The sequence below is a fragment of the Oculina patagonica genome, chromosome 4, assembly GCF_052425735.1.
Source record: "Oculina patagonica isolate OP01 chromosome 4, crgOcupat, whole genome shotgun sequence".
Taxonomy (NCBI): Eukaryota; Metazoa; Cnidaria; class Anthozoa; order Scleractinia; family Oculinidae; genus Oculina; species Oculina patagonica.
The window spans coordinates 12,859,845-12,885,735 of NC_135761.1; the positions used below are offsets into that span (position 1 = coordinate 12,859,845).

Here is a 25,891-nt window from a genome sequence, read left to right on the forward strand (position 1 = left end):
AAATAAGTGGGTAACGGCGACTTTAATGCCTGGGGTAACCCTGCGATGTACTAGCATTCCACTGATCCAAGGGGGAATAGAAATACTCTTAGTCGCCTCAAGCTACCGAAACTGGGATGGGCCACTAGGCTCTCATTCAGTCTTTACGTTACTTCTCAAAGTAACTACAGTTTTTTTCTAAGCAGGTCGCTGGAAAACACGAAAGAGGTCAATAAAATCAAAAGAAACGATTGACAAAAAGATGAAGTTGTGTTTTTCCTACGCTTACCACCCGGTTCCACGTTTTTTCCTCGACCTTTGATTGGTTAAGGGTATTTTCCCTGTCGTTTCACATCGGCCGTTTGTAATGACAGTTTGTAAAGGGGTAAGATATCTCAGGAGTGTTTGTATTATTTAATGCGTGTCTCTTTTGTAAGCGATCCAGCTACTTTTGTTTACGGTAAATCGTTGTACTCGGAAAAATTAACACGGAAGTCTTACCAACATCGAAGAAAACAACTTCACATCACTTTATTATAATTTATTAAAACTTGGCCAGAAAAATACAAATACTAATCATGTTGGAAAACGTACTTTTGACAGAAGCATTTTACAAACCCTAGTTAAAAACTACATGTAAAATTAGAAACCCTAATGTCTCAAACCCCCTGATACAATATTCTACAAAACGATTCCCTTTTTATGCATTTACATTGTAAACAGATCAAGCTTGGTGTTTACTAAGCCCTCGTTGAACAATCCTATCCTTCTGTTCCAAACATCATCCAACATTGTTGGGTGAAACTTTTGACAGGAGCCGTTTGACTTATTTGTTAGAACATTTATCTAAACCGGCGGACAATAGTGCGATTCGGCCAACGCGTTTAAAAATGTGATAAGCCACGTAAAATTGTCCAACGTGTAGCGTTCGTTTAGCTAGCACCAGTACAACTGTGGCAAAAATGTTGAAAGATGTTTGATCAGAATGTTGAGATCGTCTGACCAGGGCTTTACGGTCATTAAAATCATTTTAAAAAATCAATATTAAAAGTTATACCCATCGTTTTTCTGTTATAAAAATTTTTCGTAGACAAAAGTACGCATGCAATTAAGACACCTAGCAAGACATGTAAGAACTAACAAATATATACTTTAAAAACCATGCTATTCCCGGCTGCACATTTCACCGGGTAACAAAATCCATTTTTCTCAGTTTCCTGAAAAATCTTTACAATACTTAAGCATATACATTAAACTTTTCTTTTTACAACAGTCAATTCATTCGACAATAATTTAAAAAGTAAAATTCTTATCTCTATAGAAATTAAATATCATTAAATCATTGTTGAAACATACAACATCATTATTTCTTACATTTAGTCAATTTTTTGACGACCTTTAAAAGCTAAAAATGCACCATTGTAAAAGCTGTGCGTTAGAGGCAAAAGATGTCGCGGCAAACAGTTGGTAGAGAGACGTAATACTAACTTAGTTAATGAAGTAGCATATTGCTTTTCAAGGCCGTCTTATTCACCTTTTCACTAACCAATTCCTTTAGGCCGGAACAAACGAGAACAAAAGTCGAATCCGTCAGCTCTCGTTGTCACTTGATTCGGCCATTATGCTTGACTTGAACCAATCCATTTTTCTTTTTCTTTAAATGTATCTCAAGTTTATATTTCTTGATCTTCGATCATTTCAAAATACAAAACAAATTTTGAGAAAAGTGGTGAAATGAAAAACAAACAAACAAACAAAAATTCCCTGAGGCGGGTATACAGAAAAGTCAAGTCAACCGCCTTCTCAAAAATTATGTAATTTTTTTTTAGATCTAACTACTAAATTCTACTTCCTTTTTAAGCACAACAGAATCCCGGTAGCCGCTGTACTTAAAATTGAAACCAAATGTAAAAACCACCTTACAAAATACCTGTATATAAAACACTAAGTAAGGTTTTAAATAACATGCATAAACAAGTCACCACCTATTAACATGTTAAAATGGGTCAGATTGATAAATACTTGTTCCTCCATAACTCCACACAGACGTAGTAAACCTAAACAACAGCCTCGAGGCAAGTGTCTTCCAACTCGCCTTCGAAGTTTGCTGAGCCTTTTACTATCAGTCATTGCTCACCATTTATTGCAAACCAAACTATGCAACATGTACAGACTGTTAGTATTTTCTCCTAGGCGCAAAGTCAATGGAGGCAAGGTTTGATGCTTAGAGTAAAAGACTTGAATAACTCTGAATGTCTTTACTGGGACGTTTGTAAGTCAGCTTTGTCTGTGGTATATGTACAAAGAACATCCCCGTGACAAACGATGTCACACATCAATCTCACTTTCACCATCATCATCATCCCACTTAAGCTCCTCACTCATATCAAACACGGCTCCGTGCAGGGTCGGGTGACTGAAGTAAGGATTAGAAACATCAACTGACAGCTCACGTGAGCCAACCTCATGCGACAAGGCCAGAGATACGATTGGGCGAGATCTGTTAATTACCATGACAACCTGGTCCCCATCATCTGTCAAGATGCAGTTGGAAACGGGAAGATCTGGGGTAAAGGAAGCAAGAAGTGTACCAGAAAGTAAGTCCCATATGCGAACAGTGCGATCGCGAACAGCAAAGGGAACGTAGGTCAGGGCTCGTTTCCCATCTCTGGACAGGCAGACCCCTTTTACAGGTTCCGTGTGCCCATTCAGTTGGTGGTAAAATTCACCTGTGACCAAGTCGTACACTCGTAAGGTCTCGTTGGTGCCAATTCTTCCCGCCACAACCATGCGCATACTTAGCGAGGATGACACCACCTTCCACACATTCATCCCCTGACCAATGATGTGCTTGACTTTGCCCGTCTCAAGATCCCACGTGACCACAGACTTGTGCGTCTTGTCCAACTTCATAACATCAACAAGGTAGTGGCCATTAAAGCTTATATCAGCAGTTGTCAAACGTGGGTAGTGACCGCTGATTTCAAGCTTGTATCGCTTGGCTTTCTCTCTCAAGTCCCAGACAATAAGTGGTGCATTTTCACATGAACATACTGCAACCAAGCCATTGCCACTGACCATAACCGTTTCAATGATAGCTTCTAGACCACTTTTAAGCTTGGCAACAAGCTCTCCGGTTTCAAGAGAAGCCAGTTTGAGATACAAACGATCTTTAGAGAGGATTAGCACATGTGTTGTGCCAACCAAAGCACAATCACTGAATTTCAAACTCGCTGATCCAGCTGCCACTCTTGGACTCTCAGCCAATCGCAAAGCCAGGTCACGACGCTTATACAGTGAGCTTGCATGGCGATGAACTTTATCCGTCTTGGCTGGGAAGTCAGATCTCATGTGCTTGATGAGTTTTCCTTCTTGAAGGTCAATTATAGCAAGCTTCGTCCCGGAACGAATAACAGCACGAGTATCATCAACAACCAGAATTTCATCTGCATTGGTGTTGTTCAAGGTTCGAATGATCTGACATGAACCCAAGTTCCATACACAGATAGGACCAGGGGTCTTGGATTTGGTGATGACCTGCTTCTGAACACTGCTCTTGATCAGTACAAGCTGCTGGATGCTATTGCTATCCTTGTTGTCTTCAAAGCTGACTTCAGAACCTCCCTGGGGTTCCAAGTCCCACACACGTGCCATTAGGTCGTCTGACACTGTCACAGCCATCTTCAAATCCACGCACGAAACTCTCACAATGGCGGTAGTCGGCGGATGTTTTAGCATTTGCTTCTCCTTGACTGCTGTTTCCAAGTTCCAGATTGCGATGTCGTTGCAGCTGTTGGTACACAACATGTGGCGCCCATTCGTGGTCACAGCAGGGTACAGAATATCTGGTCCTAGGACGTGAAGGCACTTTCCTGTGTTCAACTCAAACACTCGCACACCACAGGACTTCTCTGAAGAGACAATGAGCTGGCCTCCATTAAATGGAGTGAGAATCACGTTGCTGACAAAGTCGTCCGAATCTTTTCCAAAAGCCTGGATGGACAGACGAATGTCCTTTGTTTTGAGATCATAAATTCTGAAGTAGCCTGCGGTGGAACTAGCGAGGGCAACACTATCTCCTTGTCCAGCAATTCTGTCATGGAGGAACTTCTTATCCACAAAATCTCTGGTGAGCGTTCCATCACTCAGGTTCACAAACTTGATTACATTGTCTAAAATAGCAACTAATGTGTCACGAATTCCTGCTACTGCGATTGGAGCAGGTGTTTCTGTACTGGGAATTTCCCAGACCATTTGTGCTTTGTCAAGGTTCCAAAACTGAAGAGATCCCTGACACGAAGCAATAGCAAACTGTTCATCAAGACAGAAGTCGACACAGCCAATTGGTTTGGACGTATCTAAAGTTTTCTCACTTTGCCCGCTCCTGACATTCCAGAGGGTAATCAGCTGGTCATCTGATCCATTCACAGCTTTGCAGCCATCCTGGCTGAGAACGAAAGACCCATGTAGACCTGGCAGTGAGTGCACCAGTCTTCCTCCTGGTCGTACAAGACAACGGATGTTGGGGATTAATGCTGGATTGGAAGGGTGATGAGCCTGACGTAGCAAGCGTGCAATGAAGGGAGAAGGTGATCGAGAGGAGGCGAGACGTCCAATGAGTTGGGAGGATAACTGATCGGCAGACATGTTTAAGGCCTCCATCGAAAGTTGCAATGTCTCGTAAACAAGCTTCAAATCTGGTTCGTCCGGTTTGACGGCAAGAGCTTCGATGAAATCATCAATAACGTCATGAACTGATGTTCCTTTCAGTTTAACTAAAAGAAACTCATAGTTGCACAGGGCACTCTGCTTGAGCCTTTCAAAATCATCCGACTTCAACAAATGAAAAGGCAGTTCCTTTAACTTTCTGTAGTTGAACACATTATTGCTGAACTGCAGTGGCTGTGGAGAAACATGGCGGTCCTTCACGATCCCCTTCCCGTCACCTTTCTTGGCACCTTGTGTCCAGCGACCAATAAAATAATCAGCCAACTCTGAGTGACAGCGGCGAAGTTCCTTCTCATCCGAAAACAGGTACCTCTCCATGGCAACGTCATGAAACTGCTGGTGGGCCCACGTGATCAGACGAACGCCATTTTCAACGTGCACAGCAAGAAAGGGGCCAATATCAGCTTTAATTCGGACCCAGAGAGAGGGAGGTACACGCCGAATAGGCGGAGTCCAGTTGGAAAATACTTTTTCCAGCACCACATCATCGCAGGACAAAACATCATCCAGTTCTGCCTCACTTATGCCTCTTCTGGACGCTGTGATGTATGCCAGAGTGTGCTGCAACAACTCTTTCCCGTATTTGATCTCTAAACGTTCAAACAAGGAGATGATCATCTGACGAACTGATGAACCTAGACCTGCTTCTTCCAAAACTGTATATGACTTCCACTGAATAGCCTGCTCAAGGGCAAGCTTTAAGTAAAGCTGAGATCGACAGTTTGAAACTTGCTTTAAAAGAACATTTTCTTGTAATTCGTTCAGCTTCCTGTGGTTGTCACTAAACCACAGCTTAAGGATATCCACTGCTTCGCCATCAGTTAAATCTGGGACTTCTAGAAACTGATCCTCGTCAGCAAGAATGCCCTGAAATAATAAGTACAATAGAACTAAGAACAAGTAAAACTACTAAATTCTTTTAGAATGAAAAACACAATGTTTTAAAACCGCAATTAAACTGGTACGTGAGAAAAGTGTTAAAATGGGTATCAGCAACGCAAGATGCGCCAAAATTTTTTTTGTAACAGTTTTAGTGGAAGGGCTTTAACATTACCAGCTTGTTTCCATGGTGTTGCCGTGACGTAAAACCGTTACATGAATAATACAAACACAACTTGAGGAATATTTTCGCGGACATTAATCAAGTTGTGTATCAGTCTTGTCACCCAAACCTATTACTCACACAGTTTACTATCGAACATTTTGCATTGCTTCTTCTTCTGACAACTCAAGAAGTCAGATTACATTCTACTGTACGTACCTCGAGGGAGGAAGAGGCCTGGTCTCCTGTCAAACAAGTGAGAACAATCTTGACATGTGCAGGCAGTTTACTTGGTAACCATGACAACTCGCGCCTGATGTTATAACTGCGAAGTTGGTCCAGTGAGTCAAGAAATATTACCAACGGCTGGGACGCTGAGGCCTTTTGAAGAAGATTGTGGAATTCTTTCACCAGATTTTGATAGTCCTATAAGGGACGTTCAGTTTCATTAGGCTGTATGCATGTCAAATTCTGAAGTTTAAACGTTTCCACAATATCATACTTTAAAGCAACCTCTTTATTGAAGTGGGTTTCTCATAACCCGTTTTACATAAACAGTGTATATCGAGACAAATTGGATTGTTGTCGTAGTTGTTTACACATTTTGGCACCCAAACATTCTACCCAAAACGGTTTAGGTGAAAACGGTTTGCCCCCCCCCCCCCCAAAAAAAAAAAAATGTTTTGAAAGAAAGCAAAAAGGAATTTAACACATGGATGAGATTGTGTGCAAGTTACTCAAGATAAAGACTTTTTCTTGGTAACTCTCTTTGTCAAACCTACAGTAAACGGTAGTTTTAACTTTGAGCTCGGTTGATGAAAGCTTAGTGAGTAACCATTCAAGCAGTACGTTAATTTATGTGTGCTAGTTATTGGTGTGTGTTTAGCAAATCAAAGTTTACTTTGAGCCAAGAAAAGGGTTCAATTTTGCGCAGGATTACGAAAGTGCTTTATTGCAAGTAATAAAACTAACAAACCTGTGGGACATTCTTGGAATCAACTTTAAAAACCACACATAGCTGCTGGCAGATACTTTGCAAAAGTGAGTGAACTTTAGATGACTGATGAGTAGTTCCAAGGAATCGTACAACAACTGCTACCTCAGAACCAACCCATGAATGACTTTTGTTAGCTGCCATGGCAACTAACCAGGTCTTACCAAATCCTTGCTGCCCATGAACAACCAAGGGAGAATTGCTTTGCCCAGTAATGTAACTCTTAATACGATCCAGTGTTTCACTTTGAATACAAGAAGAGGAACAAAATCTCCTGCAGCACACTGCATGCTGTGCAACTTCTTCAAATAGCTTGTCGTCCAGTCTGGGGTTTTTCCTCTCCTGAATAGCTTTGTCAATGCTGTCTTTCATCTTCTTGAGGAAATCTTCACAAAGTTTGTCAATATATTGAGCATGTTCTGCATTTGAGTGAGTATCAACCCCTTTCTCTCCCCACTTGATGTTGTAGCAAAGTATGTTGCCCTTGCCAAGTACTTTGGGAATTTGCTTTTCCTTTAGAGATTTCAGAAGTGTCTTGGCAGATTTGTCCAGTCCTTTCGTTTCTCCTTTGCCACACAGTTTGTGCGGGACCTCTTCAATGTCCACATATTTGGCAGCACCGTTATTTTTGACATTATCCTTCAGATCCGTGATGTTACGTTGAAACCAAAACGTGTGTGAGTTTGGAGAGTTGCCTTGTAGAATTCCCTGCTTTATCTCTTCCTCTGTGTCTAGAAGAGGAACGGTAAAAACAATTAGCCCTTGATGGTATTTGTCTGAGAAATTACCGTTTTACATATTCATGTATACATTCTTACACTTACTGTACAAACGATTGAACAGGGCACCTACAGTGTGTAGTTTTCTTTTTCCTTTTTTTTGGAGGGGGGTACAGCCAGATCACCTATCCCCAGTATCTACATGTAGTTGGTTATCCCTCCCCCGGGGGTTCCCCCCCCCCCCCCCCCCCCCCCCCCCCCCCCCTCCACTCCATCAGCTAATGCAACAAAATGTTATTGATACAAAGCAGGTTTTTGAAAAGTGAGCATTTTTGGGGTATTCCCTTGTAGTAAGAAAACTTGCTGGTCACAATTTAAAGGGTTGGCCAAGAAGGTAAAATGTTTTAAAAAACTGCTTTTACTTTGCAAACTTAAGAGATGGGTGGTATTTAAAGTGCATATGAAGTAAAAAATAATAATTTTTGTTTTTTTTTTTTTTTTTTTTTTACTTAAGGACAGCTGAAGTTAAAGGGCCATGGAATGTACCTGACTGTAGGTACTTGTGAGCTGCCTCTTTGGTCAGCGCTTTCACAGCTGCCTTCCTTAAAGCATTCTGTAGTTGTAGGAATACATCCCACCAGTCTTTTAGGGCTTGTTGTTTGGCCTCGGTACTGGGAGGATCAACGTAGTCTGTAAACTGATTGCTGATTGGTTGAAGAACATACTCTGGTGGAATGGCATTGTTGTCAAGTTTGAACCAGTCTTGTAAGAGCTGTTTGTCATCTTGATCTTCGATTGCAGCAGACAAGGAGTCAAACTCGGTGGCAAGAATGCTGTGTGGGAATGGACGATAGCCATACTTCTGACTCAGAAATGTCTGCAAATTAATTTAAAATTTTGATAAGGGCCGTAAATCTTAAAAGGCTTGGCCAATTTCACAGAAGTTACTGATGACACATATTTCAGAGTACTGCAGGATATATTCCTTTGTAGTTTTTTCTGTCACTGATTGTCATGGTCACCTGCAACCTCTGTCAAAAGTAGTTGTCAATGAAACTTCCAAATTTGCAAATCCACACAATATAACCCTAATAACATATTAATAATTATTACAAAGGGGCAAAAGGTACACATTCCTCAATAACACACAGGACACATTGCAGTAAACAGAGACCAGGAAGCAGAGGTGGACGGAGACAACTCGGAGATTATATGCAAGATGCGAATAGTGTTTAAGTACCAGTAATTATGTCAACGGTAGTTTCAATGCCCTCCCAAACACCTGCAGTTGTCACATGTCATCAACACATATAACAGGTAGCTGTCAAGAATGTGCTAACAAAATCTGTGTTCAAATTTCTCTTAATGAAACAGCTAGGCACACTGTCCTGAAATGTTATATCAAAACATTTGCAACTATCAGTACAACCCTCAAATTATCCAAAACAATAAACTCTCTCAATTGTATTATTCCTGAAAGAGATCTAACTTGAAAGTTAGCATTCTTATCATCTATAATATATATTTGCAGAAATTTATGTTGATTTTCTTAGCAAGCAGGTGAAAAATTCTATCAATGCATTTCTGGAAAAGGGACAAAAGAATGATCCATTTAGTTCAAACTGTAGTATGAGAAAGCAATGTCTTCTTAAAAACTCAATTCTTTTCCTGCTTAGGGGTCTACAATGGCCCTGGGGCAGAATGTTTAACTGGCCTTTGTGGAGAGTTGCATGTAGGGAGGTTCAATTAGAGTATCGATAGAGTAAAATGTATGGATCGGTGTATTGTCGGGACAAACCATCCTGCCCAGTGTAGAAAGGTGTCCATTACACTTCTAGTTATAGAAAGGTGGCCAGAAGATTGATTGGCAGTTGAGGCTTGACTGCTCTTTCATGCAACAATTGAAAACTGTGCAACAACTGAGCTACTTGATCAGAGTGGAATTTTTCAATCAGAACCTTGCATGTCTCTCTCATGCGGGGGAGGAATGTACCCCACAGAGAGCAGGGTCTGTTCATGCAGGCTACTTACCACAAAGTTAGGGCCAGTAGAAAGCTCTTGGCAGGCATGGAGCTCTTTTAGAGAAATTTCACTGATCATGTGATCATCTGTGCATGGATCCCGCACGCCCCAGCGCATGTCCACCACTTGGAACTCGTAACCTTTTTCATGACAAAAATCTCTCAGTTTAGGGTAAACTCTGCTCATCAGTGCATTGCGCTCAACTCTTGTATCTGTAAATGAGTTTAAAACATTCACGAAATTAAAATGTTATTCATAATATTTTATTTCCTTTATTAAGTTCCTTCCCTTTGATCAATCTCCCCTCATTGAACAAGTACCCCCTTCAAATCAGCTAGGCCCTCTTCATAATACTGCCAATCAAAAGGGTTAAGTAAAAGAGGGTGACATTATTAGATTTCTTTTGCCAATAACAAAGTTGTATCACAGAATATTAGGACCAAATACAGATCAGCCTGGGTGTTAAAGTGAGGAAATAAGGCAAGTGACTTTCCTGAGGGTTGATTACTTCTTTGAAACATGATCTGTTTAGGGGTTTCATCAAGGGCCTGGCACCAGGCAAATTGACCAGCTGTGAACATGACTTTGCACGGCTGTTTTCAACATCTGAACGGATTGTAGTTTACCAAAGAGGGTGGTGGGCCTTGCTGCCACTTTGCCTGGGTGCAAAACCCTGATGCCTACCTGCGCCAGACCTTAATGAATCCCCAGCCGGATACAGAGGAATAAGAAGATGCATGAGACTTTTTCAAGTGTGAAAATTTAAGACAGTTTTAAAAATAAACCACAAAAAGGATTTTATGAAATCAAAAAGCTTGAGTTGAACTGTAGATAGTAACTTTTTATGTTGTTTTCTGAAGACTTCTTAAGCTATTAAAACTGCTGGTTACCTGTGAATGTGGAACTGGTGAATATTCTCACTATCTTGGCTGTGTTAGGAATTGTAATGTCCATGTTTCCAGATAAAACCTGTTGATACAGATCATCATCTGAGACAAGCAGGTTCTCTGTTGATGTTACAACCCCTCCAACATCAGCATGATTAAGTGCTCCAGTCTCTACACCTTGGTTACCATTTATGTCATTTTTACCACTTTTAGCTTCTGGAACTGACAAACTGTCTTTGCTGTTTAAGCCATTAGAAAGATGATTGTCTACAAGATCAGCTGCAGCATGTGGTTCTTCATCAAGGGGATAAATATCGATATCTGGCTCGTCATTGTCTGGCACATGATCTATTGGACAAATTTCAATATCAACGTCATTTTCCTCTACTGTTGTTTTTTTCCCATTTGGAATATTCTCAGTGGATTTTGAAATTTCATCTTCATGTCCAGAATCCTCCTTATCCTTTTTTCCAAAAAACTTTTTACTAAGCTTCGAGAACCGGACTTCCTCTTTGTGTGATTTATTCTTTTTCCTTCCACAAAGCTCATCAAGGGAATTGCTTGATCCAGGGACTGCCTTTTGATGCAGTTCGTGTTCGGGAGTTTCGTACTGTGGCAGAGAAAGATGAAAATCTTCAGATGATGCTTCCAGTTCCTGAGCTGATGGTGCCCTCTGTTGTTCTAGAGAATCTCCTGCTAGGGGCAAAGATGTGTTGCTTGCTTCTTTATCACTAAGTGGAGTTTGAAAAGAAGAGAAAGGTCAAAAACCTTCTACAAAGCCCATGCATGTAAGTGTCCTTAAAGAGGTTGGTGTTATTGTGAGGTGCAGTGTGGCCTAATGGTTAGTGCGCTCGACTCCAAGTCAAACGGCCCGGGTTCAAGCGCCTGGCCGGGGCATCGCATTGTGTTCTTGGGCAAGAACTCTCACTGTGCCTCTCTCCACTGTTGGGGGGTAACCCTGCGATGGAATAGCATCCCATCCAGGGGGAAGTAGCAATACTCCTAGTCGCTTAATGCTACGGAAACCAGGATTAGCTGTGGCCGTATGGGCCACTTGACTCGGTCAAAGACTTTAACTTAAGGTGGTTGGTGACAGATTACAGCGATTGTGTTTTCCACTGCCCTGATGCTAATTAAAAATGGTGTTATCATAAGAATGCCCAATCAATGATAAATATATGAACATGTTAGGTATGTCACCGGAGGGGTGTGAAAAGCCACCTTAAGTTTTCAAAAGCCACCTGGTGTCAAAAGGGGAGCCACCTTAAGTTTTCAAAAATTGAAAGCAGCTCTTAACTACCTTTCTCGGACCTGGAGAATTTTTTTTATTTTTTTCAATTGGGCATTTGTTTATTACCATTATTTTAGCATTAACTGGGAGAGGGTGGTAGTGACCAACAAATCACAAGTGCCCATTCTAGTCCTAATAATTTGGAAGAACTACACTGTAGAACTAGAGAGACATGGTGGCCTACTGGTTAGTGCACCGGACTCCAGATCGAGTGGTCTGGGTTTGAGCCCTGGCTGGGGCGCTGCGTTGTGTTCTTGGGTAAGACACTTAACTCTCATAGTGCCTTTCTTCACTCAGGTGTACAAATGTGTACCAGCGAATTAAATGCTGGGGGCTGAACTATTACAGACCTCTCAAGTCTCATGATTTTGTCGTGAGCTCCGTTTCGTTTTTGGGGTTGGGTATCCCATCTAGGGTGGAGTATAAATACTCCTAGTCGCTTCATGTTATAGAAAGCAGGAAAAGTTCTAGCCTGATGGGCCACGGTCACTAAGCTCGTGTGCAGACTTTGCCTAAACTGTAGAACTACTTATAGTTCATCAGCGCCAGGGTTATGTTAACATGACTAGTGATGAGAAGGAGTGATAACTCGAGTAGTAGTGCTCATATAGTTGTCGCTTCTCTCTATGCGCATTTCTACCTAATTTTATGATAATTTGCCATTGATAACACAATACCGGCCATGCCACAAGCTTTTTTTTTGGTGTGGTTTTTGATCTTCAATTGGTATATACGGTAGTCTTTATTTGTGACTTGCCTGAGGAAGACTTCATTCATTTCCAGTGTCTGCAAGCATTCACTGGGAACAATTCTTGTTACTATGGTAACATCTTAAAAGGTCTGACATAAAGCCAGCAGTTTTGTTACAAAATAGATGACAAGTGAGTGATTAAAATGTATTTCACATTTACATGTATGTTCAAAAAGGCTCACTATACATTGAGAAAATATGGTTATTACCTAATAACAAAAATTTAAAATAAATTTTCTTACCAGAGCAAATTTTTATAATTATATAATATAACTTGCACTATACAAGTCGTTAAGATATGATAACTAAAATTCAGGTCGTCACTAAATTTAACCGACACTTAATTATTCAGTGCAGCATCAATATTTAATCCATCAACCCGATTGCAATTGTCTGTACAAATGATACATGCATATGTTTTCTATTATCATTTTGTGAGCTTGAATATTATAAATCGGCTAGCCTTCCCTTCAATCACTCCTTCTATATTTTATTCGCTTAGAATCGCAGAAATGAAAACAAAATACACCCCTTATTTGAACACGTTATTATCTAAAGTTTTGACAAGGAATATTACAGCTAATCTGAGCTATTTAGTAAGCTTATATTGACCTAATTTACAGCGTCTCCTTCATCGTGAATGCGATCATAACGAAGCAAAACACTCGACATCCTGCTAGCTTGCGGTTTTCAAAGGAATTTCGCTTATGATGACCGGATAGCCCGATCAAAATTCTTGATTCTCATTTTAGATCCTTGTAGCCTTGCATGTAAGCTTTATAAGCTTAAAACAAGAAATAAAAATAACGCCATTATAATAAACTAAAGTACCCTTGGTTATGTTTTAAGAGACTAAACATTGACACTTGCAAAAAGATAATTAAAGATCTTCGATCGCTGAAAAATTCACTCTTTCCATACCTTAATGTCGGATTTTGTTGTCCTGCCTCAAGATCATCGTTTGAAGAACCACGAACGGCCTTCCCTCTCGACACACAACACCCCATGTTGCTGCTATTTGATTGATTTTCAATCGACACCTCGATACACGCTGGTGCTTTTCAGACCATGTCACACAACAGCAAGCATCTCAACTCAGCTGAGATCAGTGTCAAACAACAGTTATTACATGGTCCAATACTGTGGACACAACGGCAACAATATGTCAGGAACGTTTGTTCTTGTCTAAGAACAGTGGCGTTCTCGGATCCCAAGGAATGTGACATGTAAATCGCCACGATATGAAACCAGCGTGTGGCAGTCAATCAGATCCAAGGAGTGAAATTAGCATACTTCAGATAGAATCGCAAAAAAAAAAAACTTTAATCCTTCCCAATCCACAAAACAGTCACAGAATTTTCCGGCCGTGGACCGGATCCATTCTGTGGAATTGTTTTGCTCACAATATACTCCTCCTCCCTTGAGTAAAAGTTCGAGACAAAGGGAGGTTTCTCGAATGTTTTAGATCAAAGAGTAATTTCTCCCCAGTGATGTCCATGACTAATTGAACATGAGTACTGAGAATTACACGATCAATCACAAACTGATCAGCGGCTGGCAGCCTCGATTTCATCCATCACTTTTATAAAACATGGCGGTTTGGCGCGAACATAAACTTCGTTCTTGCAGTCATCGCTATTTTCAATCGTTTTGCCGTGTAAAATGCAAATTCCTGTAGCTGAAATCTTTCAATGGATAATTTCACCATGAAGCTTGATGCTCTAGAGTGCAGGGGATAATGGATTTAAACTTCTCGCAGGATTCCTTTGCGTTCAGTGACATCCATCCCCCGTCTCATGTTAGCGGCCTCGAATCGTTTTCGGATTTTGACGCAAGTGAGTGTAGCGAAGCTTCTTTCACTGAAATTGTGCCTAACAAAGGTGGTGAGGGTAGGGATGGAACGTCTTTCATTGGTGAAGATGCAGGTCAAACCGATGGTTCTTTGGAGAAAGGCAAGGAGTCAAAAGGCAATGAAAGGTAAACTGAGCACTATTATTGTCAGATCACAGCAATTTCTCGACATTATAACAATAGATTTTTTCACCTGAATTTAAAAAGGAAAGTACAAATCATGAACTTGATGAGTGCTTACCTTAGCCACAATACCAGTTAAAAAATTCTTGCCACCAAAATTGAACACAACAAGCAAAATTTCTGTTAATTAGCTTGTTAATATCGGCACTATATATAAACTTAAAACGTTTAAAAATTAGCACCACTTCTGGCTTTTGTTTATAGACCATAAAACAGAAGCCGTCTAAACATCTGCGTTAACAAAATATTCTCAACTTGTTGCTAAACATTTGTACTGTTCAAAACGAAAGCTCAGTATTCTGCAGATCTTTTAATTTGACGGTTATTTTACAGAAATATGAAATAGAATTTTTGACGAAATAATAAACTTACATGTACTGTCATGTAGCTTATTTTAAAAACAATGAATTAGTGAACATTCTTGGGCATTTTGTAATGTGTAACAAATAAAATACAGACTGCAGACCAGAAGACATTTTAAGCAATATTGTGTTTCCATTTCGATTGTTGAGAGCTAACCATAAACATGCTAACCAGAGCGTTATTCAGGCTAACCGTAGTGCAATTCAAGATAAAAGAATATTCGCCGCACACGCTTTTGTTACACCACTAACTTGATCTTCTCAGTGTCATTTAAGGGTGGGGTGGGGGTGGGGGTGGGGAGTAGGAGTGGAATCCTGTAACTTGTGCATAATTTGTCTGATTGTGCTGTACAGTCAACTCTCTCTTAACGGACACCTCTATAAGATGGACACCTGGTTATGGTCCCTGCCGTTTTTCAGTCATTTTACTGTAAGAAAACTCTCTGTAAGACGGACACCTCTCTAAGACGGACAACGGACACTTTGAAACCGCCAACGGACAGGCACTAAAAGTTATTTTTTCGTGAATACTACTTTAAAACTTGTTATCGACATATAGCATAGCAGGTCAGCGCCTTTAGAATACCAAATTTACCAAAAACAATCCGCTAAAACGCATTTCTTCTCTGCTTAAACTTGTAGATTTAGTTTTCTACTTACAGTTTCACCGTCTGTTATTAACAAACAAGTCGAATATCTGATATTATTTTTGTTCCACTTTATAGGTTTTGCTAACGTAAGTGACTAAAACAGACGTGTATTCGTTGTGCATAGCCATTTAGCTTTATCGTCTCAAATTTCTGGTGTCACGTTACCTTGACTCTTATAAGGTGGACACCTCTATAAGACGGACAGTTGGGGCCGGTCCCGACGGTGTCCGTCTTAGAGAGAGTTGACTGTATTTAAAACTAGGGTACTTAGGCCATTGCAATAAACACAGATTAAAAAGTGTTGGGACCAATTGCTGTGATGGTTTAATCATCCAACACACCCTGGACAACCACAGTAATGAATATTTCCAAAATCATTCAACATATTTGGTCAGCAGGAAGGGGATGGGGATCACAAATAAACAACACACAATGCATGCATAAACGATGACATTTCTTAAGGGGTCTTACATGTAAATAATCTTCAGGAAATTTGTCAAAAAATTAACTTATATAAAATAAAAAGTACATGTAGCTGACAACTTCTGTATGGGATGATTATGCTGTAAAAGGTGTGTTATTTTAGCTGTAGCATGACATCTGGTATAAGCCTGATATCAATGCATGATACTTTTCTCAAGCGACCAATGTCAAATGCAGTCTTGTAGTTGTTTACATAGCAAGTTAGTTCCCATTCATGCCTCAATTTCCCAGTGCTCTAGGGTTAGTGGGGTAAACGTAAAGTTACATCCAAAGAAATTTTGCTTGCCAACATAAAGCATGATGTGATTGCTTAAAAATGAAAATCCTAAAAACATGTTGTCATAATGAGCATAGGACACGATGATGATAATTACTTGTAATGTTTGTAGGACAGGTTTCAGCTTAGTGTTTATATTTGATAAGTAATTTCTTGGATATAGGTTTTGTTATGAAATTTAGCGATATAAAATCACGACGTTTCAACCTCTCCGAGGTCATTTTCAAGTGCGAATAAAAATAAAATTAGCATAAATATATTAAAATAGTAAAATAGGCAAAATTGTCACGAACGCTGAAAAGCGATAAAATATGTAAAAATGAGTGACAAAATATTAATGAAGTTAAAAGGGTTAAAAAACTTAAAAATACAGAAACAATAAGAGTAATTAAAAGAAAAACCGACCTAAACAAATAGTTGCGCGGAGGAATCGCATTGTTTGTTCAGAGTTGTTTCAGTTCTTTGATAAAAAACATTTCATAAATAAGGCAGTCAAACTTGCTCTGACACTTCTTCAAAATTCTAAAAACTGCGCAATGTCATCTGGGACCATATCGTGTTGTTCCTTTAGGTGAGTACCAATGGCCGATCCCTTATGTTCTTCAATCCGTTGGTGAAGATGTCGGCACGTGTATCCGACATACCCTGCATCACACAGGTTACACTGAAAATTATACACAACGCATTGTTGATTCACAAGGGGTGGCTTGTCTTCCCTCACTTTGATTTTTATATTTGTTATGAAAAAGGTTTGTATGTGTGGCACACATGATATTCATTCATTAAAACTAACAACTGGTGATGTTGTTATGCATTCAACGTATCCTTCAGCTTTAATTTATTATTTGTAGGTCATCTTTGGGACTACAGGGACTGAATTCTGACAATATCAATGAATTCTTTGAGGCCATCCAAAATGCAGAGTCACTGGGTTTGTATTGTAAAATATGACAATTTTCTTTGCATTGTGTTAAAATGATTATTGCCCGTTTATGTATATACTGCACCAGAGTCACGCTTACCAAACAATCGCTTTGCATCTGCGCAACGTTGAAATAGGCCGCCATATTAAATTTGTAAATTTGAGACCAGGCCTCTTGCAGATGTCGTCTTTCCACATACAAAAACAATGGCCGCTGCAAAACGAAAGGCCGACCAGCCGGGGATGTTCAAAGCAACTGAACAGATAACAAAATGCACACAAAGTTGTTTGCAGAAAATGAGAAAATATGCCCCCAGAATGAAGGAAAGAGCATTTCTGAGCATCTTAAATCAAAATTTTCCCAGGGGAGCATGCCCCCGGACACCCTACCAGTCAACCGTGTATATTGGTGTTACGCCTGTAACTACCACAGCATCGGCTGTACAAAATTGTATTGAGAACCCTGTAATAGCTCTGCCATTGTGTAATTTTCCCTATGATGTACATACATGGTTTTGTTAAGTTTGTAATAAAAGTCAGGTTGTGGCAGCCAGCCTGGCATGGCTACCAGTGGTGTGTGAGAACATATATTTTGTTATCCTTAAAAACATGTATCTCAACTTTGCCTTCCCTACTCAGGGGTTTCTTCCTTATTATTATAATAATAATAATAATTAAAATTTATCTAGGAATTGCAGTTAAAATTTCAAAAAATTAATATTCTTAAGACAGACATCTGGTGTTGGTCCCGTCCATGCCGTTTTTCAGTCATTTTACTGTAACTTAACTCCCTACAAGACGGACACCTCTCTAAGACGGACAGTTGGAGCGGGTCCCAATGGTGTCTGTCTTAGAAAGAGTTGACCGTGCTATATTTTTCACTTTATTGTCGCAAGTAAATTGCGTTTGCTTTGGTTTTGCATTACTATGCTTAGTGATTGGCTTAAAAATCTCGCACCACTTTCTCAGCTAATCAGAACTAAAACCAAAACCAATCGTGACTCGCTCGCGCACGTTTTCTCGCGCTTCGTGCCGCCAGCTACATGTATTTGCTTCGAGTTTTGATTGGTTCACTGGGTTGTCTGGGTCCTTTGTGATTGGCCAGAGTAATTACTTTGGTTTTGGTTTTACGACACAATTGAAAGCTCGAATTATTAAAACGATGCAATCTTAAATCAAGTGCATAGACACTAATTACGTACTACATTTAAATACATTAGTTAGAGTTTGGTATCAATAGAGTTAAGTATAGATGTAAATTGCTGATTTTCCTTTTCAGGAATTGTAGCATCCAGTGAGAGTGGAAAAAGCTTGACTGGTGATCAAAGTTCACTTGGTATTTTACAGTTAGATGGACTACCAGGTGAGGTAAACTGATTGATGTAATATATCAAACACGAGAGGCAGTGTTTCATCAGGGTATCCAAACACCGAGAAGAGAGTTGAAAATACGACGTGCAGCGGAGTATTTTTGATGAAATTTGAGGTGTTTGGATAGCCAATGAAACACTGTCTTGAGGGCTTGATATATCTTCTCAATCGAAACAAAAACCAAGGAATAAACGGAGAAATAAAATCATAAAAATCTATGCTAATTAAGATCGGGTATCCATTGAACCACCGTCACGGTTATGATTTTCATTGTGTTAGCTTTATGAATTATTAATGAGTTTGAGAAGGTAAAGGTAAAGCCTGCTGTTGAACCAAGTGGCTCATCAGGCCAGAGCTTATCCCAGTTTTTGTAGCATTAAATGACTAGGAGCATTTCTGCTCCCCCCTGGATGGGATGTTAGTCCATTGCAGTGTTACCCCCTGCTAAATATGGTGATACCCATTTATACACCTGGGTAGAGAGAGGCACTACCCATGTATGAGAGTGAGTGTCTTACCTAATGACACAACTTAGTGCCGCAGCCAGGGCTCGAACCTGGACCGCTTGATCCAGACTCTCGCACACAAACCATTAGGCCACTGAGACTCCCAAAAATATCAGTCATCGAAGTCGTCAAACTGATCGATGACTGTTGCAAAACAAAATAAGAAGAAAAGAGTTAATAACATGTTTGTTGTATTGTCATCAGAAGAAGTGAAAGTTAATTTCATTTTCAAAAGCATGCTCTTTGCATAAAAAGTAATGTTCCCCAAAAAAGCCATTTGGTTACTATTTCAAGTTTGTTAAGTATGCATTACCTCCTTCTTTTGGAAAAGAGTGACTGACTGGCTTCAGGAAACCTCTCGATAACAGGCGAATTCACTTTATTGAATACAACAGCATTGGGCCTGAGGCCGGACCCTCATTCAAAATAATTATGCGCTCAATTATTATGTTTTGCTGCTAGCGCGGTATCACATATGGAAAGCCAAATTAGAGGAAACCACACCAAATTTCGCACCTTTTCTACGTCTTGTAAAATCAAGATATGTATTAGAGACAAAAGCGGGTCACACAAAAATGGATTCCTTTTGCAGAATGTTTAAATAAAGAGTTTATCTCCTGTCCCCCTGACTAAAGGACTGTTATCTTTTTAGCAAAGCTGTAAACGCTCTTGTATTCATATATATAGAAACTATTTCCCCTCCCCCTGACTGACTTACTCATTGTAACTTTTCTAATGTATTTAAACCATTGTAATTAGGATAACCTACTTTTTATTCTTGCTGTATTTTACGTGCTTTAGTGTTTGTACTGTATGCGTTATTTGTTTCTTTTTTTGTGTTTGCAAGTGATCAATAAAAAAAAAAAGTTTGTTAAGTATGAAACATTACACGTCAGGTACCTTATTGTTACTTATTTTTGGGATTAAATTACAATGCTTTTCACAAAACTTTTTATAAGCGGTTTCTGAAGATCGTTTGAAATTCATGAAGTTTAAGCACTACCGACTTTGTGAAATGCACTGTAAAGACCCTCAAAAATTTATTTTTAAACGATTTTTATTGTTTTTCACACAGTTTTGGCCAAAGCACAAAAATTAAGTCCATTCCATTTTCGCGAAATTAAGTTCCTTCGAAAATATGTAACAAAAAGGTAGCTATCTTCAGAGTCTGTTAAGTGATGAACTACCAGACAATAAAGTGTTGTTTGTGTTTCCATATTTTAGATTTTGGTGACAATCTTCAGAGTCCACCAGTCGTTGAGCAACCTCTGCCATTAGAAAGAACTTTGGTTGGTGATGATGATGATGATGAGGAGGGTGATGAAATAGTTATCAATCACCATGATACTGCCAGTAATCTACATGGGGAGGACATCCCTTTCTCTAACGAGTTTGGTGACACTGCAAATCTGACTCCACTTGTTAACAGGAACACAATGGTGCAACTAGAAGAAGAAAGGCCAGATACTGGTATGAAGATTACAACGATCAACTTTTTTTATTTGTTATTATACAGTAATAAAGTGCCGCTCTAACAAGTGGCTTGAAAAAAAAAAAAAAAAACTTTCAGCTTGCCCTTTGGACAAGTAGCTCAAATTTTAGTCTGATAGCAGAAAGCTTTCATTTTTAAACCCTAAAAATAAAAAAAATAAAAAATGGAAATTTGCAGTGGCATTTCCACAGAGTGGCTCTTCGTCCACTGTTCCCAATCGAATTGGAATTTAGCAGTGTTGGTTTTTGAGGAGGGAGGAAAATCGGAGAACCCAGAGAAAAACCCTCGGAGCAAGGACGAGAACCAACAACAAACTCAACCCACATATGATGCCAGGTCCAGGAATCGAACCAGGGCCACATTGCTGGAAGGCGAGCGCTCTCACCACTGCGCCAACCCTGCTCCCCAAACCCTTTTTAACTAGAGAATGTTTTTTACCTTTTTAGTATGTCTTATCCTGGTTAAAGTTCTATTTTTGACTCGAAATAAGTATTGTTTATTATCTTGCAGGTCAGGATCCTGATACATTTTTTAGTTCTCACAACAGAGAAGTTGATAATGATGTCAGTGAACCTGCTAATGAGGAACCTTTACGATACAGTTATGGTCAAGGTAGTAAACATTTCTTACTAGGCTTGTACGTGTACTACACTCAACAATGCTTTTTTTATGTTGAGCTCACCATTGTAAAGTTAGCATGATCAATTTGCTGATAATTGTAAATTTCAAAGCATATGTGCAGTGGTATAAACTTGAGTATTGTTGGCAAGTCTAGAACAAGCTTCTTGCATAATGTAATGTCAATATATTAAATGAATAATAACTTAATTGAGGAAAACACAATATTAAACCAGAGAAATTTAACTTAAAAAAATGGATGGCAGCGAACAGTTTTAACAACTGCATCTGTGATCGCCATATGAAGGTTGAATGGCTGGGATGTCCAGTGGCTTCCACTGGAAGCCAGCAGCAAGAAAAACTCCCAAAAACCCTTTAGATGGCTGATGCTGCTGCTACTGAAATACGCTCGAGCTGCCGACGGATAGACAGTGTGGAAATGCTCTCTGTTAACTCATTTGCTTTAATTCATACAAATTAAACAACACCTTTTGTCATAACGTTGCCATAACTGTTACTATCGTTTTAAAATTTTTACTTCAGAGGAGCTGGACATGATGTTACAAAGGAGATCAGGCAGTGGTGATGGTGGAGAGTTGATTGACAGAGTTTCTTTGACGTCTAGTATCAGCTTTATTCAATCACAGACCTTTCCTGATAGTATTTTCAGTCAGAGCTTTGGCAGGTAACGTTGGCCATGGATTTTATCTAGGTCATACCATAAGTCACAGAGAGGTGTGAATGAGACCAATTTTGAAGACCCACCCAAAAAATTAATGTCTTATGGCCCAGAACATCATCCAAAAAATAATACCCTTTTTTCTCTGCTTAAGAAAGATATGATTATTAAGAGAGTTCTGGACAGACAACTGGTATCCTTGTCTTTTATCTTTTCAAGTACTTTACATTTGTAAGTGAAATAAACTGATTTACAAAAGGAAGCACCATGTTATAAAAGTGTTTAACACAAAAATAGGAACCCTAGGTTGTGGTTTTTGTCAACCCCACAAAAAAATCACCACCAAGTTTCTTACCCAAGAAAAATCCTCTGATTTATCACTAATATTGTAATTTCCAAGGCCTTCCCTCCTACCTGACATTATCATACCTGAGTACTCCCTCAGGACTTACATGTACACATACTAACAGGAGATGTATCTGCATCTTGAACCGTTGTCCTTGAACAAGACATGTCACACATTCTGTCTGCCTTGCTTTTGAGGGCAACATGTAAAACTTGTCAGAAGTGAGAGATACCAAATATGTACCTTACGTTGTTCATTTATTCAGTAAGCAAGAGATACACTTCCTTGATTGTGATCAAGGAATGTTTTTTCTTTTGGCAGTAGCAGAGGTCTTGGGAGTGGAATGGATTCTAGATCTGAAAGCGATGGCCATGAGGACAATGAGGACAACACGCTTCCTCTACTGCATGGTGCAGGGGATGGCAGTAATGGAAGCACGGGGCGCCCTGGCCTTGAAGGTGCTAACTCAGATGTTGAGGATTTGCCAAATCAGGGTGGTCTTCCTTTGGATGCTAGCACCAGACTGGAAACCCAGGGAATAGGTGAGACTCATATTTTACGTTTGTCCCAACTTAGGAAGCACACTGTAATAAAAGTGTTTGTAAGGTGTACAAGAGGAATGGCTCCTCTTTTCCTTGCTACCTAATTCCGCTTGAAAAAAAAACCCTTGTGCTCCTGTCAACCCAACAGCACATTCTGCATACACTGTATTTGCAAAATGTAATTTCCATATCTGATTTTGAACAACCTTTTAAAAGCTACCATAATGATTCGATTTAGCGCCCTCCTTCCAATAAGCGCCCCCTTTCGAATAACCGCCCCCCTTCAAATGCGTTTTTGTCAATAAGCGCCCCTATTCCAATTAGCGCCCCCATTCTTATAAGCGCCCCCATTCTTATAAGCGCTTCTATTCTAATGAGCGCCCCTATTGTGGATAACTGCCCCTACTGAAGTCATTGACGTCGACTAGATATACTCGTGAACATTCGACTAGATATACTCATGAACATTCACTGTACATGTATATATTACAGTCAAACCGGATGTTCTTTTGATGGGAGCTTTGCAATGTTGCGGCGCAATGTTCCAATATTGATTGACAGTTTGCTCGTCGCAACTTGCAACTTTCAATTCAAATTTGCTCGAGCAAGTTGCCAAGTTCCGGTTTTCATTTTGCCGTATAAAACGAGATTGTACCACCTTTGTTTCAAAGAAACCGAAAATAATTGCCCCTTATTTGACTGTTCATTAACAGAATGCGAGAAATAAGCGACAGGCTTAGTTTACATTGCTAAGTTAGGAATTACGCTTCAAAATTACAAACGTAGGCCCGTAACTTGCGGTGCAAATTTGAATTTTTAAGCAAAATTCAAAGTTTGGCGATTTCAACTAAGCCTGTCGCTAATCTATCGCAGTCTGATGATAAGCAGTCGACCATAGGACAATTATTTCATCCTTCTTTGAGACAGAGGTAGAATTATTATGTTTCATACGGGAAAAATGAAAACCGGAACTTGGCAAATTGCTTGAGCAAATTTGAATTGAAAGTTGCAAGTTGCGACGAACAAACTGTCAATCAATATTGGAACATTGCACCGCAACATTGTAAAGTTCCCATCGAAAGAACATCCGGTTTGACTGTAACTGCTAAAATTAACAATTCTTTTAAAAGTAACAGAACTTTGGACAATTTGTTACTGTTACAGTTTCTGTTATTGTTAGTTATTTTAATATTTATTAAAGTTTTGTTTTGAACATTTGATTGTTTCTCAAAAAATTAAATAAGCGCCCTATCCCGAATGAGCGCCCTGTCTCGAATAAGCGCCCTTCCTTGAGGTGCCAAAAGTAAATAAGCGCCCTGGGCCCTAAATCGAATTATTACGGTACATGTATTTTTTTCAAACTCGATTCATGTTTGTTATTAGAACTGCGTCAGTCAGCTGAGGGTGTCGATGTTCTTCCTGACATACTGGGAGATGGAGGAGGTGGAGGTGATGGGAGCAGTGGTAACAACAGTGATGCAGATGATGGTGGTCCAGCAGGTTAGAATGGTTCATTTGCCAAGCTACAGTGGTTACTTCCTATAATTTAACCCCTTTATAACGAAGTCCAGATGCATAGGCTTTTAGCCAGATGAGCACGTGGGTGTCCTATGGACGTCCATTGTTTAGAAAAAAATAATATGAATTGTTGTTAGTTGGAAATCTTCAAATAGATTTTGAAGGTACTTGCAGCAAAATGTAGTAGAGCATAACCCCAGGATAACAACACATTTTCCCAGTCACTTAGTACTTTCTCATATCGGGCTTCCACTGCACTAGGGCATACAATCATGTAGAAGTGTAGCTGGGGAAACAGGTGCAGCTTTTGGCAAATCTTCTAGGAACACTTGAAGAGTTTCCTATTCTTCTTGAGTACTTTTGAGTTTTCCTCCAACTTTGTTAACCAGTCAGATTGTGCAAGGTATAACAATCTTTAGTAGAATAGGATTGCACTTTTAATTTTCACTTGTCAGACACTGGTTGTCACATCTGTTTATCTGAATGTTTTATTTGACAGGAGCTGCATATGCCTCTTCCAGTGCTAGTGCATTACCCTCCTCATCATTCCCTCCAAGTATCACATCATTTGGATTCATCAACCAGTCAACTGCAGGTAACACCCAGGGCAGCTCAGCTGTACCTGTCAGCGATGGGTTGACAGCAGGGCGGGGCTGTCCTGTGGGTGACGCTGCTGCAGACAGGTCGCCTGTCTTACTACCTAGTCCTCCACAGCGACTGAATGATCTTCGAGACTCAATAAGTATGCCACATCTATTGCAATTCCAAGCTTCGTCAACTCCCATGGTTAGAGAGGTAACATTGTCATTATTTTACAGATCTTCATGCATTATAAATGGTATGATTTTTGTTTCTGAAAAGTCCTGTTGAAACAATATTACAAAATGTAATGGTCGAAAACTATTTTACAGGGTGGACAACAAGAATATAATGGCACAGTTGTTCACAATGAAACGTCTGCTCTTGAATCTTGCTATCTAATGGGCCGCAACCCTTCCACGCCTTATCCTGCTTGGGCTGATGATAGCACCCATCACATGTCACAGGTAAGTATTATGACCCACAAATGAAAGCCCTCTCTTTTCAGAAGAACGGGACAGGTGCTGAAACTTTGTCTGCTGTGAATGTTCTTTGACTTGTTCAGCTCTCCCAGGATTGTTGTAAAAAGGGGGACATATTTTTTCATTAATTTATGTTCTAGGTGTTGGGGAATAGACCAGTAAACAATCTAACAGAAGCTGAGTCATTGAACTTTGACCTACCCGCCATGGATACCACTGTGATTGGCCACATTGCCTCCGCAGACAGAGACAGGGTAAAGTTCAAAAAGTCAAATTCATTTTGTCGCTGGCTGCACTTTTTTTTAAAACATGTGGTGACTGGCCACATTTGCAGTCTATGCCAAATGAATTCATCTACATGTACAGTCACAGCTTACTTTTTGGAAACTGTCGTAAAACATGTTGAAAACCCTAAGGGTTGATACCCATCCTACCAGATTCCTGCTCTTCACTAAGAGTGCTTACTATTACTCAGAACTGGCTGGCCAGACTGGTAAATTCCTAGAAAAGAATTCTGTTGTTAGTCAGATTTGTCCTGTCAAATCAGCCAATGCATAACTGTTATACGCTGTTGTGGTTTATTTGTGCGAAAAACTCGTGAAAACAATGTCATTTCA

At 39.8% G+C, this 25,891-nt stretch overlaps 2 protein-coding genes across 4 annotated transcripts in view; one reads left to right on the forward strand and one right to left on the reverse strand.

Annotated features, from left to right (window-relative positions):
- Positions 1-505: 505 nt before the first annotated feature.
- Positions 506-13,778, reverse strand: LOC144649567 (uncharacterized). The gene is made up of 7 exons (XM_078509078.1): positions 13,335-13,778; positions 10,375-11,102; positions 9,494-9,696; positions 8,009-8,339; positions 6,726-7,474; positions 5,969-6,175; positions 506-5,574 (listed from the first exon to the last, which is right to left on the reverse strand). The coding sequence occupies exons 1-7, from the start codon at positions 13,418-13,420 to the stop codon at positions 2,308-2,310; spliced, it is 5,571 nt and encodes a 1,856-aa protein (XP_078365204.1). The 5' UTR covers positions 13,421-13,778; the 3' UTR covers positions 506-2,307.
- A 225-nt stretch (positions 13,779-14,003) lies between these two features.
- The window catches only part of LOC144651409 (uncharacterized), a 52,554-nt gene continuing 40,666 nt past the window's right edge, over positions 14,004-25,891 (forward strand). Inside the window, exons 1-11 of one of the 3 annotated variants that reach the window (XM_078511339.1) lie at positions 14,004-14,390; positions 17,071-17,150; positions 18,421-18,504; positions 20,243-20,488; positions 21,021-21,122; positions 21,672-21,813; positions 22,475-22,695; positions 24,079-24,195; positions 24,713-25,008; positions 25,125-25,259; positions 25,415-25,528. In XM_078511339.1, coding sequence (XP_078367465.1) covers positions 14,152-14,390; positions 17,071-17,150; positions 18,421-18,504; positions 20,243-20,488; positions 21,021-21,122; positions 21,672-21,813; positions 22,475-22,695; positions 24,079-24,195; positions 24,713-25,008; positions 25,125-25,259; positions 25,415-25,528 — 1,776 coding nt within the window. In that variant the 5' untranslated portion in view covers positions 14,004-14,151. The remainder of the gene's footprint in view (positions 14,391-17,070; positions 17,151-18,420; positions 18,505-20,242; positions 20,489-21,020; positions 21,123-21,671; positions 21,814-22,474; positions 22,696-24,078; positions 24,196-24,712; positions 25,009-25,124; positions 25,260-25,414; positions 25,529-25,891) is intronic. The other 2 variants (XM_078511340.1, XM_078511341.1) reach the window with 2 other exon arrangements.